We start from the raw sequence: 21069 nt of genomic DNA, 5'->3' as shown, positions 1-21069 counted from the left end.
AGATTGTTACGAAAACTCGCAAGGAGTCTCCGATAGAACGGACTTTTCGCCAGCGACCTATGCTACGTTTCTGGAACTAGCTGACAGAGAGTCGCCAGGACTGGAGGAGGTCAGTGCAGTAAGAGAACCGGTCTTTTAAAGGGACGTTGCCTCAAAGCAGCAAAGATCGCCTCCGTCTTAATAAAGATCCGAGATGGTGACAGGCTCAACATTTCCTCCAGAGTAGCCTTTAGGGCTGTTCTGGTATCTTTCGTAGCTACCAGACACGTCAGTTTCTAAAGCTATTGTAGTACCCGCGCCGAGTTTTTGAACTCGATTCTCGGTAACCAGACCACGGCTCCATAGGGGCAACCGTCTTTACAATTTTATAAATCCATAGAACAACCTTCGGCGAAAGGCCCCAAGTTGTGCCGAAAAGGATGTACATCTAAAAAAAGGATCTTATAGCGGTGTTAATACGACTCGAGGGAGAGACATTTTCTACTCAAATAATTTGGATTTCTGTTTTTCTTCTCTAAAGGATGGTTAGGGCCGTTAGGGCGGTCTTCCCGGGATTAACAGTTAGTTCACGAACTGTACACCATTTTAATACTTGACGCATTTTTCATCAGATCGTACAGATAAGGCAGGAATTTGTATCACACGACGTTATGGTTATCCTTCGTATAGCCTTGAAAGTATAGGCGTACCGTGTTCAATTCTACTAATAGGCTGCTAACAGCAATTGACCTAACTTCTCAAATCCGTGTACAGTAATTTTCATGGGCCAAGTCCGTCGTTTTCTTCCCGAATGAATCAAAGAATTAGATTTTACTAAACTGAAAGTCAAAAATAACATCCCCAAACGCATATTAAGGACAATCATTATGAATTGTCATCAATATGAACAGTGCGATAGCAAGGTAACATTTCTTTCCTCGAAAATATAGTATTAAAGAAGAACCGTTGGAAAAGGAAGTAAAACAGAAAACCAAAATTTGTTGCTTTATACTCCAATTTTCTGCACAATGGATTAATATCCGACTCTGGTGATCGCATGTGCGAGATAAACATCATGAAACTTTCATCACATATGCTGTAAGTCTGAATATTTTCTCAGCACGAAGTCTTCAATTCACACTTCTGCAGTGACAATTTCTGACTGGCAATATATCCGCAATATTCGTGGGAAAAACGTCAGATATTTCCCCTTGTTTTCCGCATTCAAATAAGTAAAACGAAATGTAGCACGAACCGAGAGAAATATGAAGAAAATGTGGGTGGATTTTATCCAATACCAGTCATCCTTATTTTGCCACTTTCATCCTACGAGATACTCTGTAAGCTAAAAGTATTTTACTCAATATTGGATTTCTTGGTGAAAATTTTGCCCTTCTTTTTCCACTCACACTCACAAATCGCATCACCGATGCTAAAGTGGCACAAGTGCTTTAATTTTTAGTCAATAAAAAATAGGTTACTTACCTTCATTGACATTTTCCTCCTATATAAATTTGTTAATTGTTTTGAAAGGTTTTATACTCAACTTTGTGGAATTCGATATCTCGGGTGACAGAGAATATGTCAAATGTGAACTAAGATAGTTTTACATTTGACGTATCTTTGACAGCTGTCATCCGGATATAGGAGAGTTGAGTGTAAATATTTTATTTTCAAATGCTTATTGAGAGGATGAATAAGTATGGTCAGCAAATGAACTATGAGTGACAGATCAGCTGATCGCCACCGATCAATCGCTATGATCAGTTGATCGACGTCACTTAGTATCCATGTTTGGTCGGTCGTGCCAATTATTCTCTGTCATTGGCTGATCAGCAGCTATAGTGAACCATAAGTGGCAGACTTGTCTACCCTTTATGATCATCTCTATTGTGGCCATGGGTCAGTTAAAATTTTGCGAAGAAAAATAATAAGCAAGGACTGAACCAATTTCTTATTAGATTCCTTATTTTAAATTAGGTAAATATCCCCTACAATAGGTTTTAAAATTGAATTCAAACGTTCTAATTTACGATTTCCTGTAAAAACAAGACATTAAACAAAGAATTCGAGATTACATGTCAAATAGGATTCGAAATTGTTTGCCAAATGTCTGTCAAATTTCAATTAAATTCGGAATTGATTTATGTCCGAATAAAACTGTAATAGCTGGAATATTACAGAAACTTTGAAGTATGTTTTTTACAAATAATTATCAAACTCATCAACTGATCAGGAATCAAGATTTTCAAAATCCCGGAATTTTTCGAAATTCGGGATTCCGAAGCTTAAATATTTCACTAACCCAGAAATTCAGGATCCTGGCCGAAAATCTAGGATTTTAAAATTTCGGTATTCGGGATCCAGATACCAAGAACCATGCGGGAACATAGGATTTTCGGGGTCCCAAGATCTTTGGCACTTAATGGGTCAAGTGATAGAGTGCTTGCTCTGCAATGCAAGTGTCTGGGGTTCGAATCCCCTGTAGATCACCAGAAATATTTCTGGCATTGAATGTGTTCAAATTGCATCCAATGAACTTCACTGCACTTGATTCTAAGGGGAGATCGACAACCCCATCAATGTTTAAGAGACAATAATAATGCTTGTCTAGAAATCAAGTCCGGAATTTTCGAAGTTCGGGGCTTTCGAGGTTCCGAGATTTTCAGGGTCTTTGTTTTTGGTGGTGGATTATGTAAGTAAGTGAACCCGGTGAATGATTCACTTGATAGATCAAAGTGAACATTTCACTAGTGAACCGCTAAAATGCGATTATGAAGGCGGTGAACGATTCACTTCACTCAGTTTTTTGAGGTTAGCTTTTTCACCATTATTTGATGGGGTGAAACTGGAAGTGAATGCAATTTTTAGGACAACAAATACATTTCAGAACCGGAAGTAAGGCTTTTTCACATAACTAGTATGTAATGTAACTCGAAATCATTGAGTTTATAAAGCATTTAACGCAAAAAATTGGCAAAATATAATTTATCGCAAAAACTGTTTTCGTAACACGTATAGAATGTTCACTTCCGGACAAATCGAAAAGATTGACAAAATTTCTCTCACTTTAACAGACGCTTCTCTCGGGTTTGCACACACTTTCTATTATTTTAACACCAATTTCAATCCATTTTTGCTAAAATATCGCCACTGAGAGAAATCCGAAAAACTTAAAATAACATTCCATTGTTAATTTTACCCTGCAGTATTGATCCAAAATCGATGTAAATATTACCCTTTTTAGGTATATTAGGGGTTAAAATAACCCTTGTTCATGTTAATTTTATCCTTAAAGATGTATAAAATTAACATTAAAAAATGTTGATATATTTTTACACCTAAAAAGTCTTAAAGTTCTGAGGAAAAAAAGTTAATCGCACCCTCTTTTTTTCTCAGTGGCGGAAAACTTAGAAAATTTGTGAAAAACTTTTGACGTCTTCGAATTCACTCTAGCAGTTTTTCACCGCAACTGATTCACTCACTAATTCATAATCACTTTTCTTACAGTTGTGAACGCGAGCGGTGAATCGTTCACTTGTGAACGTTCACGATTTTTACATAATCCACCCTCTTTGATTTTGGGATTTTGGGAATTCCAAGATTTTCGGGATCCCGGGATTTTGGGATCCCGGGATTTTCGGGATCCCGGGATTTTCGGGATCCCGGGATTTTCGGGATCCCGAGATTTTCGGGATCCTGGGATTTTGGGATCCCGCCACTCCGTATTGTAAGATCTACAACTGATATCACATGTCATTTACCCTGATGACCGTATCTTAATGTAGAAATAGTTAAATTTCAAAGATTCGAGATTATCTGTCAAATAAAATTAGAAATTTCTGTAAAATTCTGAAAGAACATTGACAGATGTCAAATATCTCACATCTCCTGTCATATTTAAATTTGAAAATCCGTTGCAGGTCACAACGGAAAAACCATAAAATTTTCCTGATTATTTTGCAACTTGTGCCACTTTTATCGCAAATATTCCACACCATCTGGAAAGTTAATACAATAGTACTCACTGCAGTTGACTTCATCGCTTCCGTCGGCACATTCGGCCTTTCCTGAGCATTCCAGAGCTCCGGCAATGCATGTGCGGTCCTTGCATTGGAACTGATCTGCTCGGCATGTGACATTGAGGCATGTTGGCGCCATTTCATCGTCCCCACCAGGACAATCCTTCTCGCCATCGCACACCCAACTTCTGTGGATGCATGTTATGCGATCCTTGCACTGAAACTCCGCCGATGTGCATGGAGACACCACGCGAACCAGATTCTCACAATTCTGCAAGAGTTTGTGGGGTGAATGAAGAAATGAGAAATGGTCTCGATGCGGAAAGCGTAGGACTTTTTGAAAGCTCTTTTTCTTTCCCTTCCCCATCACCATTAGATAAAAAAATGCATTTTATATATTGGTTTGCTGAGAGAATTTTCTCCATGCAGCATTTGGAATTTTCATCCTAAAACTCTCTACCAAGTTTCTTTTCCCACACAAGAAAAGTTAAAGAGTTTACGAAGTGCATGTAATATCATTGGAAAATTTTCGGAAAAGTTTTATGGCAAAATTGTTCTGCACTATTTTGTGGCAGCAAGACAAGCACATAAATAGACAAATTGAATACCTGTAATGGGGGATTTTCTATTAATCATTCACCTCACGCAATTCAACGATAATTTTCAGTGTGAAAACCCCCAGTAAAATTTATTCATTATATAAATGGCTGCTCATTACGAAAATGCGATTTTCCAGAAGTGCACTTCCCTCAAAATCAACGAGTGTTCCTGACACTTTTGAGAGCTCTGTGAACTCAGCATAATGTTTATTGATGGTTTGGGTTAGTTAGTAAATTAAATTATGTCATAATTGTCACTTTATCCCAATAAATTTTCAAGCTGACAATTCAGCAACAATTTTATTCAATTTCCAGTTCATAAATTAATTATTGTCATTTAATTTAAACCATCAATAATACAGCAAATTGGGAAATAAGAATTGAAAGCAGTATTAAGAAATGAGTGCATTTCATTAATATCATGCTGTTAAATTGAAATAATAAATGGTATGGTGTCATTTAAAATTAAAAACATTAACGAAATTGATATCCGAATCGCTACCGGGAAAGAAATTTTATCTAGTTTAGTTCTTCAATGAGGTGATAAAATAGCCCGACAGAGGCAGAAATACATTTTGTTGTACTTCTTTTGATTCTCGGAAAGTCTTGCAAAGATTTCGTTTGAAGTGTTTGTTTGACATCGTCTCGATTTTGATAATATTTTCCTTCAATATCTTTTCTGATACAAATTTTGGGTGATAAATTCTCTTCTTAGACAGTTACACTATAAAAGTAATTTGTGTTTGAAAGAATTTATTGGACAGAATTTAAATCCAGTAACTGGTAAAATGTGTTTTTGATACCGTCTCTCCGTGCCTGAATAATACATAATTTTTTTTCTGCACAGCAATCATCTATAAATCTCTAAGGAACTATTTCCAAAATATGTCTCAAATATTTATGATATATTATGGCCTCTACACACTAGAGAAAATTATGTCCATATTGAAGAGTTTTTCCTACACAAGCGTAGAGAATTTGCTTCAATATGGACATAAATTCCTCTAGTGTGTAGAGGCCATTAGACAGCATTTGTTGTAAATTTATCATAACGTATATTGAGCATTTTCATTACGAAATTAAGGCAATATAGGGTAAAGTGGTACAAGTTAGACAGGGCTTTTTTCTTGATAAATTTAGCACTTCATTTTTATTTGTATATTTTTAATGCTTTAGTTTTATAATTTTGTTCCTTGTGCTTAAAAACAAATTTTGTACTGTATTTATCAAGAAAAAAGCCATGTCCAACTTGTACCGGCGAATTGTCCAACTTGTAACACTATGTCCAACTTGTATCACTTTACCCAACAACCTTTATTGAAAAATTTTCTGCACAAGAATAATTAAATTTGATGTTTTCAGTTGGCATTCTATTATTTATTATATACTCTGTTGCAAAAACTAAACATAACTAAACAAAAAATTGTTGTTTCGATAGTATTCGATAGCGAATATCTTCAAAATTATCTTAAAAGGCAGTGCTGAAATGTCTACCATGAATATTTGATCATGAGACCATGCCTTTTTACTAAATATATTTCACGATATTTCAATCAAGTATTTCAACATCCTTTTTCTCTCTGTTTAGCAAAGAATACATTTTTTATATGACAATTGACAAAAATTGAAACTTTTTCTAAAGACGTTCTATTTTTAATAGAAAGCGCACGGTTAGCATTTTTTGGTATAAAACTTTAAAAACTTTTCAACAAGGGGTAACTAATGGCGGGAACTCAAAATAGATTAATACTGTAGAATTCGTAACAGTACTGTACACATGGGAACAGGAAGGAATCCTCGAGGAACTCGAGAAACCTGAGGAAGCCGGGACAGTAGGGCGTTTCAACTAGGAAAACATTTTTTTGGCACTATTCTGAGGGTGCTCTACATGATGAGACAAGAAAGTTTTTTTCTACGACCATATGATCAGACGCTGTTTAGAGGTGGCTGAACGACCCTCTCTGTAGAACAAATTTCTAATTTTACCGGATTTTACACTACAGAGAGGGTCGATCAGCCACCTCTAAACAGCGTCTGATCATATGGTCGTAGAAGAAAAACTTTCTTGTCTCATCATGTAGAGCACCCTCAGAATAGTGCCAAAAAAAATTTTTCCTAGTTGAAACGCCCTACGGGACAGCCAAGTAACTCAAGGAATTCCAGGAATTCAAAGAAATCGAAATAGTCACGAAAAACTTGCGCAAACTGAAACACCCAAGGAACTTGATAAACTCTAGCATCTTGAGGAACTCCAGCCATCCGAGGAACTCGTAGAACTCACGGGGAACCTGAAGAACTCGAGAAACCCGAGGGGAACTTTAGGAAACCGAGATACACCAAGGACTCGCAGAACTCAAACTACTTGAGAAAATCGTGAAACCAATGGTACTTGAGAAACTAGAGCAAGTCGAAGAACTTGAGCAAAACTTTAGGAACTCGAGGAATCCACAAGTTTCAAACTTCCTAGGTATCCTACTTCCTAACCAAAGATACCTTGGGAAAATCTCAGGAATCTTTGAGGAACTTGAAGAATCTACGATGAACCCGTGGAAGTCGAGAAATACTGAGAGCCTTATACAAAGCCAAGAAACCCAGGAAACTTAAGGGATTTAAGAAATTCGAGAAACTTATAGGGAATTTTAGTAATGCATGAAGAATCCGAAGAACACATCGTTGAATCGAAACCTTGAAAACCTCCATATACCCTTAAACTTTAGCATCTTTGAAACTTAAGGAATCGTCAAGGAACTTGAAGAATATACGGGGAACCCGTGGAAGTCGAGTAAAGCTAGGACCTTGAGAAACCCAAGAAACCCAGGAAATTCAAGGAATTTAAGAAATTCAGGGAACTCGTAAGGAATGTTAACGCATGAACTCCGACTATCTCTTAAGATTTTTTACGCCCTTAATCTTTAGGATCTTCGAAACTCTAGGAATCTTCAAAGAATTTGAAGAATCTATGGGGCATCCATAGAAGTTGAGAAATACTGAGAGTCTTAGGAAGCCAAGAAATCCTGGGAACACAAGGAATTCAAGAAACTCGTAGGGTACTTTAGTAATGCGTGAAGAATCCACAGAACGCATCGTTGAATCGCAACCTTAAAAAATTCCGACTATAAATGAGTTACCCCTTAAGAATTTGTACACCCTATACCTTGAGAAAACCTTAGGAATCTTTGAAGAATTTAAAGAATCTACGGAGACCCGTGAAAGCCGTGAAATGCTGGGATCTGGCAGCTATTAGAAGCCAAGAAACTTAGAAAACTTAAGGAAATAAAGAAATTCAGGGAACTCATAAGGAATTTTGTAAACCAATGAAGAATCCAAACAACGCATCGTTGAATTAGAAACTTGAAAAACTTCGACTATAAAGTTACCACTCAAGACCGTATACGCCCTATACCTTTTGAAATTCTTCAAATTCATTCGTTTTCTTAATACATTTTATTGAATGTGGCTTTCATTTCAAGATTAAGCTAGAGGGTACGCAGCTGAAGTATGGAAGCGGTCTGCGCACGCTAAGCGAGTAAACATTGCTCTTAACGACACCGGCCGTATAGTAAGAGAGTGCCTGAAAGGCACACTAGTAGACAAACTCTATCCCTTAGCATGAATTGCTCCACCACGGGTGAGGAGGTAAATCATCTTCAGTAGAGAGATGTCCAATGTTCTTTCTGACCCGATGCATCTTCTCTATGGTCACAAAAAAAACCAAGAGCAAGGCTGAAGTCTCTCAGAAGCTTTTGTCACTCTGTCGAACCCGTCAAACCACTTGAGGAGGCCAGACTCAATCTGTGGAAGGAATCTTTCTCAATCGTATGAGATGCGGCGTAGCGTGATCGAGAAAGAACAGACGGTGATGGGGCTTTTCGGAATGTGACGTCCTTTATGACTTATCGGGTAATTCAAACTACCCACACTTGTGTGTTTATCCCTTGTTCCCTGCTTTATGCGAAGTATGGGACTCGATGTCGGCAACTCCGCTTGCCATTGACGTGGCTCGTTTTTGGGAAAGACATGCGTAAATTTTATGCCTTTTGACACGATTAATAATTTAAAAATGTGACAAAACGAATGTGTTTTGTCCCCTACTAATAAATTTGTAAGAGTTACTTGTTATTGCTAGAGTATCTTAAAAATTTCACCAATTGTTGTCAATAAGAAATAGAAGGAGGCATGGTCTAAAATTACTTATAAATGGAACTTAGGGTGATATTCCAGTGAAATGTGAACATTTTTTAGCACATTATTTTTTTTTTTTAATAATAATAACTTATTCAACTTCGTATAACCCCCCGTACCATGCGTCCGCCGCCGTCTCAGCGTTGGTGACCAGCCTCCAATGCCAAACGGCGGAAATGCTTCTTCACTGACTGTATAAGCATTAGTTACATATTACATACAATTTTTTTTTTTACAAAATGATTGATATCAAACTAAACGTAAAGGCACAGGGATGCGGAGTGAAATGTAAAGACTAAACTTTTCTCAAGTTTTCCTATATATGTAATCAGCTTTTCCTTGTATTGGTTCCTGTCACGACTATTTGGTATTTTTACAACACAGCCAGAATTGGGAAAAACAGTTGGGACAGGAACCTACACTGAAACAAGTCGATAATGCAGAAGCACATGAGACGCACTAAAAAAAACTGTTCAAGAGAATTCCCCCTTTCCATTTTACACTGTAATAATAGCACCATTAAGCTCCTATTAGGTGAGATTCTTAACAATCTCACCTACTTTTTATAATATTTATGCTTTTTTTAATGTGTTTATTGATCATAAAAACTTCGTGAGAAATATTCTTGAGACGAATTCCACCTACTTATGGGTGGTACAACTTCTTCTTTATCATGTTTTTAAGCAAGAATCTGCACCTGCACAGTTTCAAAGTATTGATAGCCATATAGCAAACACAGGATGTAATTTTTGAAGTCTGAAAGTTTTTGGTTGTCAAAATAACGATAACATTTATGGTCATAAACGAGTTTTAATGTTTTAAAAGAAAATCTCTCAACGGTCTGTCAAGTAGCATTTTATTACAGCGGTATGAATGACATCGATTACCATCTGTCAAAAATGGTAATTTTGTCAAAATTGTCTGTCAATTTCTGTCTGACATCCTGTCAATATTCTCTTTGGATTTAAAAACAGTCTTTTTTGTGGATTTTTCTCTACTCTAAAGGTAATTCATTTATTGGTCTTGAGAGTGCTAGTAATTAATTTCAATTTGGCTCTTCTTCTTTCCACCAACAATCTTCTCCCCTTCAAACGGGAGAGGAAGTTCCTGTAAGCCACTTTTGGAAAATTGTCACATTTATTGGTCGAGTCACTCAGATTAATTGTGACTGGAACATGAAGAAGATTTCCAGCTGGAAACCTCCCAAGTCCAATTGGAAGAATATCAAGAGAGGTGAGAGTTAAAATTTAATTTAAACCAATATTGAACTAGTAAATTGATTATTCTATTTTATCAATCAACCAAAGTGAATTACTCTGCATACCATGGTCCAAAAACTCTTCGGGTATGAACACAGTAGGAAAATACTTCAAGTGTCTCCAAAGTATATTGATAAGATAAGTCAAATTTGTCCTATATACTGTCTTTTTTGTAAGACTTTATTGGTTATTTCTGGTATCTCGAGTGCTATTGACTTTATGATTTTATTGGATTCTCAAGCACACTTCCCAAGATTGGTTGAGATCGGGAAAAAGCTATTGATACAAAAAACAAGAATCCCGATTGGCAGATGGAAATTCGATTGAAATCACAGTTTATTGCGGTTGGAAGTTGCGGGTGAATATTGCTGAGGTACAATATAATCTGATGTAGATAATTTCAATGATTATAATACCCTTGATTCCCGCGAGAGAAATGTCTGTGCACGTGAAAGGTGATAAGAATTGATTGGCTTTGGATTATAGGTTTTCCCAGCAACATTTGCCAGCAATTTCCCAAAATTTTCCAACAAATTGTTGTTGTTTTTGAATCCCAAAAAATAGGTCATTTTCTTTTGATGTTCTTCCACTCTATAGAAAGAATTTCCTGGAATCCCCCAAAATGTATTGATATAAATCCTCATTGAGAAATTTATAGCTGAGCTTAGCAAATTTTGTCTTAATTTTCGCCAATTTTGAATTAATCCCATTTCAGTGAAAATCTCTGTGGAAACATTGATTTTTCACCTTATACCTACACAAGAGTCCCTCCTTCCACACACCGCCCATCACCCAACGTCTCGTTCAATTAACATCAATACCTGGAGGGATTTCTTGGATGGATGGCAAAATAAAAATAGTTAACAAATTGAAACACTTCTTGCTTATCGGGATGAAGAAAATTCTCTCAGGAGGACTTTGATAGAATCACTTCCTCCATCCACCTTAATCATCAACCTAAATTGAATTGATCAAGTGCTTAAAGTACTCACCCTCTCATCAGATCCATCGGGACAGTCACTCTCCCCATCACACCTCCATTTGGCCGTGATGCAGAAATTGTCGGAACAGGTAAACTCTTTGTCAGGATCGCACGTCACATTGGTACAATTTCTCTCATCAGCATTGTTGCCACAGTCATCGTCCCGATCGCACACCCACCTCTCCTGGATGCATCGCCCATTGCCACATGTGAACTCATCCGAGCGGCAGGTCACATCTATGACACAATGGGTCACAGAGAGAAGAGACACAATCGTTAGTTGGGTACCAAATGTAAAATAATGAACAACGAAAGGAAAGCAGGAGGATTGCAGAAGGACGGAAGGATAAATTAGAAGTGATAGATTGAGAAATTCCCGTGAGAAAATGAGTGAAAATTTCCCCATGCTCTTTGATATTTTCAACCCACTGAAAAAAATATTATTGAAAATATAATGATATGATGCCATTGTTCTCTGTCTGAAGTCCAAAAGAAAAACACTTACCAACAGGATCCTATAAAACTTATGACCAGCGCACAATAACTTCTGTTTGTAAACATGTTTTCAAAATTTTCTGTGAAAATGAGTGAGATGACTAGATCTAGATTTCATTCACTCTAATGACCAGCGCACAATAACTTTTGTTTGTAAACATGTTTTCAAAATTTCCCATGAGAATGAGCGAGATAACTAGATCTAGATTTCACTCACTCTTAGTTAAATGTCAAAAACATGTTTAGTAAACAAAAGTTATTGTGCGTTTGGCATAACTGAAATGTCAAAAACATGTTTACAAAACAAAAGTTATTGTGCGTGTAGCATTACCCTATCGAATTTATTTAATATTGGTTCTACAAGGAAAACAAAGATTTTGGAATGGAAAAGTCTTTTAAAAATTCATAAATTAAGTAGGTAGAAGATGATTCTCTGATTGTATTAACCGTATTAACTCACGTGAGCAGATGGTGTGTTTATTTCCGAAGAATCCGAAAAGATTGCAAAATATCGTAGGCTGGCGAAGTCAGCAGCTGACCACCAATTCTTATCATTTAAAAGCTGATTAATAATAATACAATAATAATGCTGGCACAAATTCCATGAAGGAACATGGCCTTGCCGCAAGGGGATTTCTAGACATGCATTATTATTTTTTCTTGTACGGGATGAAGTTGTCAGTCCCATGCCCGTGGAATCAAGTACAGTGAAGCTCAATGGATGCAATCCGAACAACTTTAACGCCAGAAAAATTCCTGGTGACCTAAAGGGGATTCGAACCCGCGACACTTGCATCATAGAGCGTGTGCTCTACTAATTGACCCATTGAGTGCCCTTAAAAGCTGATTAGTGATGTTATTTCAATTGAAAATGAAAAGGTGAAGTCTTTATCCTGAACATTTTTATTAGTACTTTACTGTTCTCAAGTGCTTCTGCATTATCGACTTCACATTGTGTTGGTTCCTGCCTGGACTATTTTCCTTGGTCTTAATAGTGTTCTAAAACCACCGAACAGTCGTGACAGGAACCAAAACAAAGAAAAGGCGATTATGTAGAAGTACTTTAGAACAACAAAGTGTTAAAAAAAAGCCATGTTCATTTTTCATTGGAATAGCACCATTAGTAAATAAGAAAACGACCCTTACGAAGAAATCTGCACAGAAGGGTAGTATAATGTTGAATACACGTAGGGGGAACTGGGGCAGTAGTAAACAGGGGTAGTTGTAAACACTGTGATTTTTTTCAATAATTTTAAGACTCCAGAGGATAAAACCCATAAGCATTCATAGATACCATGGGGATGTATGTCCACAGATGAATTGGTCAATATAATCCTAATACTTTAAAAATAAAAATCATTTTTTCTGAAAATGCTGATATTTCGATTATTTTGGTCATTTGGATTTCCACCTGGAAATTAAAAACTGTGTAGAATAATCGAAATGTAGCAATATCAGTTCTTTCCTACATCTTTTAGGATTATATTAATGCATTTACTAGAGAAATTGATATTCTCATTTTTTTGAAAGAATTAATAATTGGTCAGAAAACAGCATTTGGGGTAGATGTAAACAGGCAATTTCAATTTCACAAAATGAGTAGAGCGGGAAATTGACCTTCATGCGAAATGTCTAATTCATTGACAACGAAAAAATTGGTGGCGCTGTGTTTAATAAGAAGTCACATCGTGTCAAAATATGAGGAAAATCCATTTAAAAATGTCTTTAATTCGCATGCTTTTAGTTTTTTCCTATTTTAATATTCCTTGTGATTTTTTGAAAAATAAACAGTCTTTATATATCCTTTAAGTAATTAAAATAATCGAAAGTGGTGCAAAGTTAATTTCAAAGGTGGAAAAAAGGGTGTTTACATCCTCCCCAGAAAGTGTTTACTTCTACCCCAGGTATTTTGTGAAAAGAGAAAAATGCACAGTGACACAAATTTTATTTTTATGGAAAACTCAATTGTTTTCCAGCGTCCGCATTACCCGCAATGAATTGCCTATACCTAAGGGTAAAACATGAGCTAAGAAAGGTTTTCCAAAAAATTACGATGTCCTTGGAAAATCACCTCAAATTCGCATCTATTGAAAATGGTTACATGTGCCCCAGTCTCCCCTATTTGACAGTTTGAGTAATTTATTCAGTAAAGAAACTTTTGGTCGATGAAAAATGATCAACTTCTGGAAAACAATTATTATCGATATCAAATAAAATTTGGTAATTTTTTTTTTAGATACATAAATTATATCTCTAAATTACAGGCAACTCATTTGCAAAATGATAAATTTCAAAAAGTATTTTTTTACTGCTCGAACTCAGAGACAGAGCAGTTATATGTATAATCCGCTTTTTTCCAACTTGTTTCCACTCTGGACCTTAAACCGTAAAAGAGGTAAAAGATATCAATTTCCGCTCTTCGGTGATCCCCAATAAAAAAGAAAAACATTATCTCCAGACGTTGTTTTTGTTCCTTTTTTTCCCAACTTTCCCTCTACACCTGCAAAACCATGTTTTTCGGGCTAGAGGTAGTCCAGATGAACATTGATTGATGAACATTGGGAGATAATTTTTAAACCGATTTAGTTAAATTTGGATTCTTTGCAAATGTCTTGACATTTCTTATCCGGCTGTACCAGCTCCAATCGGGAATGAATTGGTCAAATAATCCTAATTTATAAATTTTTATTGAGTATTCATTTTTATTTAGAAAGCGTAGCGCTCAAGAGTTCGAAGATTTCGCAAACTTGCTCCAGTCAGTGCGCAAATTGTTAGGAACTTTACAAGTTTGCAATCGTTTTCAACCCATTTGAAAATCACTCCAAAGATCGCCCAAAATAGTTCAAAAGTAATGCAATTAAATTTCAAATAGAAATTAGTTATCAATTCGTAACAGGTTCACAACCGTTTCCGAGCAGTTCAAACTTGTCAGAAATTTTGCTCTCAATCGAAAATATAAAATTGTAACCATCTTGGAAATTTAAAAACTGATCTGTTGTCTATCGTTTAACTCATTTGGTGTAAACACAAGCAGATTTTGATTCTCCAACATTGTCTTGGATAAAAGGGAAATGGAACTCTATTTGCACAAAATGTCGATGATGTTTCGAATTTTCAAACTAGATTTTCGAACATGGTGTGGAAAATTTATGAAATATTTCACTAAAAAGCTCGCAAAAGAGTTACTTAGTGATTATGGAGTGATTAAATGGGACAAGAACAGTAAGCATCGCTGTTCTGTTTTTTCCTCATAACAGTGTGAAGAAAGATCGACACATATTTTGACACTTGAGCACTTCGAAATTCGAACAGGTCAGAATTCGAATCACAGCCACCTTGCGGAATTATCAAGAAGTAAGAAAGTCTCTTTTTTGCATCTTCAAAAAGATTTTCGAATTTTGGAAGATCTACTTGTGGATGGTAAGATAGAAGAGGTCAGTATTTATAAGTCGGCGGTAGTCACAACTGTTACGAAGTGTGAATAAAATTCATTGATGCGAAAGGGAGAATTAAGATCGTGTTTGTTATCTAAAGACACTTAGGGTAAGTTGCATAAATTGGAACAATTTCCAGAGGTTCGAACTTTGATACAAGATTAAAGACATTATAAATACATTTTTCCCTGATGACATACATAAATTTGCTCCTTGATTCTTCTAGAATATTACCGTTTCATGGAAATTCTTGAAAAACAGTTTGAAAAGTTCTTAAATACAAGAAAAATACGTGAGTGCAAAACAATATAATTTGGACAGGGTGGGTACAAGTTGGACGTGGGAATTTGGACAATGCGTAGGGGAAGGTTGTGCAAGTTTCAAGATTTTTTACTGAATGCCATACACACTGAATCAATTATACCACTAGGGTAAAGTGTATAATTAAAAAGTAAAAAACATTAAGGCTTAGATATATATTATTTATTAAATCTTTTTCTTGGATATTTTAATTTTCTTGCTTTGCTCCTTTTCTTCTTTTATTTTGAACCTTTCTTCCTGTTTCTGAAGTCTAATTCTTTTTTTTTCTTGCATAGCCTCTTCTTTTAGTTTTCTTTAATCATACGAATTGTCACAAAGAACTTCAAACATGAATTTAAAAACTCCATAGAATAATAATAGATACCTGTCCACCTTTGGGCGAAAGCATTACACCCGTTTCGTCAAGATTAAAGACGCGATCAGGAGGAAGTTCCAGAAGATCTTTGGATTTTAAATATTCATGAGTTTTCTCAAACCACTCAGTGGTAATACCAGCTCTTTGGGTTGTGTATGCTTCTGGTGTACGAAGTCTCAATTCTGGGTATCTGTTCAAAAAGCTCTTGAACCAAGAGTATCCTGGCCTTCCATCGGTGAACTCGTTGACAATCTTGAACTTCTTACAAATAATTTGCACAGTGTTGAGGACTTGATCTTTTGTTATAGGATGCCACTTGTCACTGCATCCTAAAATCCATTCAACGAGCTCATCTTCTATATCTTTTGGCAGCGTAGGAGGCCTTCCCCCAGAGCATTCTTCCGGACATTTCCCGGTCAGCTTATTAAAAAGTGTTGTTCTTGGCACCCCAAATAATACTGACACCTGACTTAGTGACTTTCCTTGACGAAAAGCTTCCAGTGCTTTGTTCACTTGGTCTTGAGTATAGGATTTGTACTTTTTCAATTTATTTGCCTTTTTACCCAACTGAAATAAAAAGAAAACACCTGCAATACAATCGTATCTCCGGATGTCCAACTTGTCACTTTTGCTCACGCTTCAAATAAGCACTTTTTCTTCATACAGTTAGTAATTATATCAAATAAAACCATTACGTACCGTTAACTATCGAGATTAAACACTTTATTCCACTAAAATTTGCCAGAAATATTGAGAAATGTCAACAGAACCGAAAAACCAAAGTCACTCTTCTTGTGTTTTTATTAGGAAAAAATGGCCGATCGATGTATTTTTTCGACGGTGAAAAGTTACACTGTCAATTGAAGTGAGAATTTTATACGTTAAATCTTATTCATATGAATGGATTTCACTTTATTTGCAGCACAAGGAACCAAATAATTAAACTATAACATAGAAAAATATACTAATTAAAATTTAGTACTGTATTTATCAAGAAAAAATTGCCTGTCCAACTTGTCCCAGCGAAATTTTCCAACTTTTGCCATTGTCCAACTTGTACCAATTTACCCTATTTCTTATCTATCAGTCTCTGGCCTCTACAAAGAACAAATGGATGGCCGGAAACCCAAAAACCATTACTTATGGACCAAAACCAGTAGAGGAAGGCTTTAATGTTTTGTACTACTTTATGTTTCTCACCTTTCGATTTTATCTATGTTTTTAACCGGTGGCAGCCAAAATCCCGAAAAGGCCAAAATCTCGAAAGCCTAAATCCCGAAAGCCAAAATCCCGAATGTTCAAAATCCTGAAAGGGATGAAATTATATGGGGGGAAATGTTTAGAATAATTTTCCAAGACACAGAAGGTTTCCCTTTGCCTCCAGCAAGCGCGGGTACAATCGTGGGAGTAGCTATGACACTTTTAAGAATTCGGGATTTTGGTTTTCGGTATTTTGGCTTTCAGGATTTTGACCGGGACCCGTTTTTAACACCCCCCTGGCATGTAACCTTTCCTTTAATTTTACACTATTACTATATAATTTACACTATACCAGTAGAGGAAGGCTTTAATGTTTTGTACTACTTTATGTTTCTCACCTTTCGATTTTATCTATGTTTTTAACCGGTGGCAGCCAAAATCCCGAAAAGGCCAAAATCTCGAAAGCCTAAATCCCGAAAGCCAAAATCCCGAATGTTCAAAATCCTGAAAGGGATGAAATTATATGGGGGGAAATGTTTAGAATAATTTTCCAAGACACAGAAGGTTTCCCTTTGCCTCCAGCAAGCGCGGGTACAATCGTGGGAGTAGCTATGACACTTTTAAGAATTCGGGATTTTGGTTTTCGGTATTTTGGCTTTCAGGATTTTGACCGGGACCCGTTTTTAACACCCCCCTGGCATGTAACCTTTCCTTTAATTTTACACTATTACTGAGCATTATTAATATAATTCGTGTCGAGGCCTAAAATTAACTATGTTTTGCCCAAAAACGGGCCACGTCAATGGCAAGCGAACTTGCCGACATCAAATTCACTACTCCACATGGGGAAAGCGACACCGAACAAACACACAAGTGGGGGATGGTTTGGATCACCCCACAGTCACATAGGATGTCACATTTGGAGAATACCTATCGCCGTCTGTTGTCTCTCGCTACGCCACTTCTCAAACGATTGAGAGACTTCCATGTCTTTCAGTCTTGGTCACCACCAGGAGGAAGGCCTCCCCTTAATTCGACAAAATCTGACTGACTGACAGCACTCAGAAAAATAATCGAGTAAAACTTACTCGAATCAATGTTGAATTGACTCTTATTCGTTGTGATTTTCGATTCACTATATTTTAGAGTTGATTTTACTTCTATTTAGGTGTAATACTCGGAAGAGTTGTTTTAACTTTTTTTTCCTAAAATTTACGTGACAAAAGAGTGTAAATAACTCTTTTTAAGACTGAAAATAACTCGTTTTAAGAGTTAAAATAACTCGTCCCAAGAGTTAAAAAAAATATTTTTTGTAGTTAAAATAACTCTTTCAAAGCCCAAAATGGAGATTTTACAATTTTATGTTTTTTTTATTTTATCATTTTCTTTATTTAAATTTTCTTGATCTTAAGTTCCCTTTATTCCGAGCGAAATATCACGTATGATGCACGCTCATGTCTTCATGAAACACTGTTAAGCATATTTCTAGTTCATGTTCTATATGAACTTTGTCACACGAAAATCTCCTTGACTGAAGTATATTCTTAAAACGAAAACACTTAAGCATATACTTCAGTCGAGATGAAATTTTACATCGAAAAAGAGTAATAATTACATTGATATGCGAGGAATTAATTCAACTCGCACGAAGAGTTGTATCAAATCTATTTACTAACATTTATAACGAAAAAGAGTAACAATTATATCGTCATTCGTAGAGTTAATTCAACTCTGCCATAGAGTTGTTTTAACTTTTTAGGTTTTTCTTAGCGTGGCCATAATTGAATATTTTACAGACAATTTCGAAAGAAAATATATTTATTAAATAATAATCTTTTGTTATTAAATAAAATAGGAGTAATACTTAGAAGATTAGAATTTTAAAATGAATGAAAAACAGCTTTTGAAGTAAGAGTTTTCTTTGTCTATTTTTAGAATACAAAATTTCCAGTGATCTAATATCTAAACCTAAAGCTTAGATAGAGGAAATGTAAACATGATTTCACAATATATACTCTTATTGTTGTTTGATTCGTTACAAGCACTTCCTCCATAGAATTTGATCCAATTACAGTCAGAACAATATAATTCTAGGTAAGTAGAATCACTTGAGTCTGAGAATTCTCTCCCACTTAATCAGACCTTTCAAGCTCAAATGCACATAGAAATGTCTGCTTCAGAATTGAAATCGTTTTATGAAAACCACAAATTCATCTCTATGCCATGGCAGAAGGCTCATCAAAATTTAATGCATGAATGAAATAGATGCAATACATGAACAATTTAATTGAATTCCATTGAAAATTCTTGAGCAAAAAACTTCTAAATATGTTCAAAATTTGGCAAAAGTAACAAAATAGGAAGACAAAGAAGGTGAATTAAGTGAGATGTCTGAAAGGGTTAGAATTGCATAACAATCCCTTTGGACATAATGCCAAATAAGGATATCTCAACTGTCCTTTAAGTGTGGCTAGTTGAGGAAAAAGCCTTCCCTGAGGAAAGGAAGAGGAATTTATGGAGAAAGTTTGTTCCTGTTTTGTGTGAATTGGAGTCTCTTAAATCTTATGAATGGTCAAATGACACCATAATTCCCACATCTTATCACACTTTCTTACATATATTCTTGGGTTATTGCGGATGAATCTCCCTCCCATTTGCACATCCTTTTGACACTTCTTGTCCATACAAAACATTCCACCATTCCCAAATCTTCAGAGATTCCCCATATATAACGAATGCATAATACCATTCCAAATAAACTGTACCACTTTATTTGGACATTTTCTTTTGGATGAAAGGCGAATTTCTCTGAAAGCTCCTCAAACAAATTTGTCCAACTTTTGGCTGTTTTGCTGGATTAACACAAGAGCATAAGCATTAAGGTTTAATATATAAAATGTCTCGGCTGAAGATACTTTAATTTTTCATACTGATAATCCCAGAATATTTTCAAAGATATTCCCTATCTTTTTGAGATGGTTTTCTTTTCGTGGAGCACATTTAAACCAAAAAAAAAAAAAGAAACTTAGCCATTTTCCCTCCAATTTTCATCGCAGTGCAATTTCTACAGTTAAAAGAAAATGCTTTCTCATCACTTCTCTTGTATAATTATCCTTGAGAGAGCCAGAGGATGGTTGGAAAATTATCAAAGAAAGTGCTGGTGAAACATGTTAATTTCTTAATTATCTACCATTTACACTTTCTCGAGCATCATTTCCCTGACACTCGGGGAAAAGCCAGAGCGATACCCTAACCAAATTGTCCTCCCGCCCCATTTGGGTGAGAGAAGGAATATTGGACAGGCCTCAATTAGAACCCATCCTATTGTCCTATCCTTCAAAATTGCTCAGCTATTCATATTGCTTTGATTGCATATTCACAGAGAATGTCTCCATGAAAAGGATAATGACTCTCTGAAAGTAAAACTTTTGCCACACTGTGTATCTGCATAGGATATGAAAGTTTTCTTTTGAAAAGCACCTCATGCTGGTCCAACATTTAAAACTTTATCGCGATTCTGTGCCAGAGTCAGCATTGAAATGATAATGTCAGGACAAATTTGAAAGCTTTCCCCAAAGATCATTTGCTTTTACATTCTGTTAACATTTTAGCGGTTTTTGGGGTAATCTGATAAAATGTGGGTGTTTCTTCCAATCTTACATTTTACCTCCTCCGCATGGCTTTCAATCAATTTATATAAAATCGCTTTTCCTGAAAAGGTCTCCACAAAACGTTATACTTTAATTCTCAATCGAATATTCAACAATCATTAGGAAAGGTCATCGAAGAGGCTATCTCTCTCTCTCTTTCTGTCTATTTCTGTTTCAGCGAAACTTTACCAATTTGGAATTATTTTGAAATCCCTAAATTCTCGAAACATTCCCCCTGAAACTGAATTTAAATTAAATGTTCTCCCTAAATAAATCAATTCATACACTGAGGAAAATGTCTTGAAGGGTCCTGCTTTAAAATGAGTATTAGTTCAGCTACCTAATGCCTTAAGTGGTCTTCAGACTAAAGGTTTAGCCCAGTTCCCGAAGGTCTCAAAATCCCAAATAGCGAGCATTTTCATTACTTTTTGAGAGCCTAATATGTTGTTTATCTTTAGTAATGTAATCCAAAGTTAAATTTTTACAAGAAATCGTGATTGATAAAAAAAATTACAGCAGTTAAGCCATATGGCTAAGCCTTTTAGGTTTAAAGCCCGTATTAGACTCAATTACGGTTTGAGCCAAACAACT

General features: G+C 35.8%; 1 protein-coding gene across 20 annotated transcripts in view; it reads right to left on the bottom strand.

The window, feature by feature from the left end:
• The window catches only part of LOC129809656 (low-density lipoprotein receptor-like), a 287351-nt gene that overhangs the window by 74541 nt on the left and 191741 nt on the right, over positions 1–21069 (bottom strand). For all 20 annotated transcript variants that reach the window (XR_008752661.1, XR_008752660.1, XM_055859662.1 and 17 more), the window contains 2 exons: positions 11034–11260; positions 4008–4272 (listed from right to left, as the gene is read on the bottom strand). Coding sequence is in view for 18 of the 20 variants with exons in the window: in XM_055859662.1 (XP_055715637.1) it covers positions 4008–4272; positions 11034–11260 (492 nt within the window). In the remaining 2 variants the exon portion in view is untranslated. The remainder of the gene's footprint in view (positions 1–4007; positions 4273–11033; positions 11261–21069) is intronic.

This window comes from Phlebotomus papatasi, chromosome 1, assembly GCF_024763615.1.
Source record: "Phlebotomus papatasi isolate M1 chromosome 1, Ppap_2.1, whole genome shotgun sequence".
NCBI classification, from domain to species: Eukaryota; Metazoa; Arthropoda; class Insecta; order Diptera; family Psychodidae; genus Phlebotomus; species Phlebotomus papatasi.
Note: the sequence above shows the minus strand (reverse complement) of the source record. Positions and strands in the feature narration are given on the sequence as shown.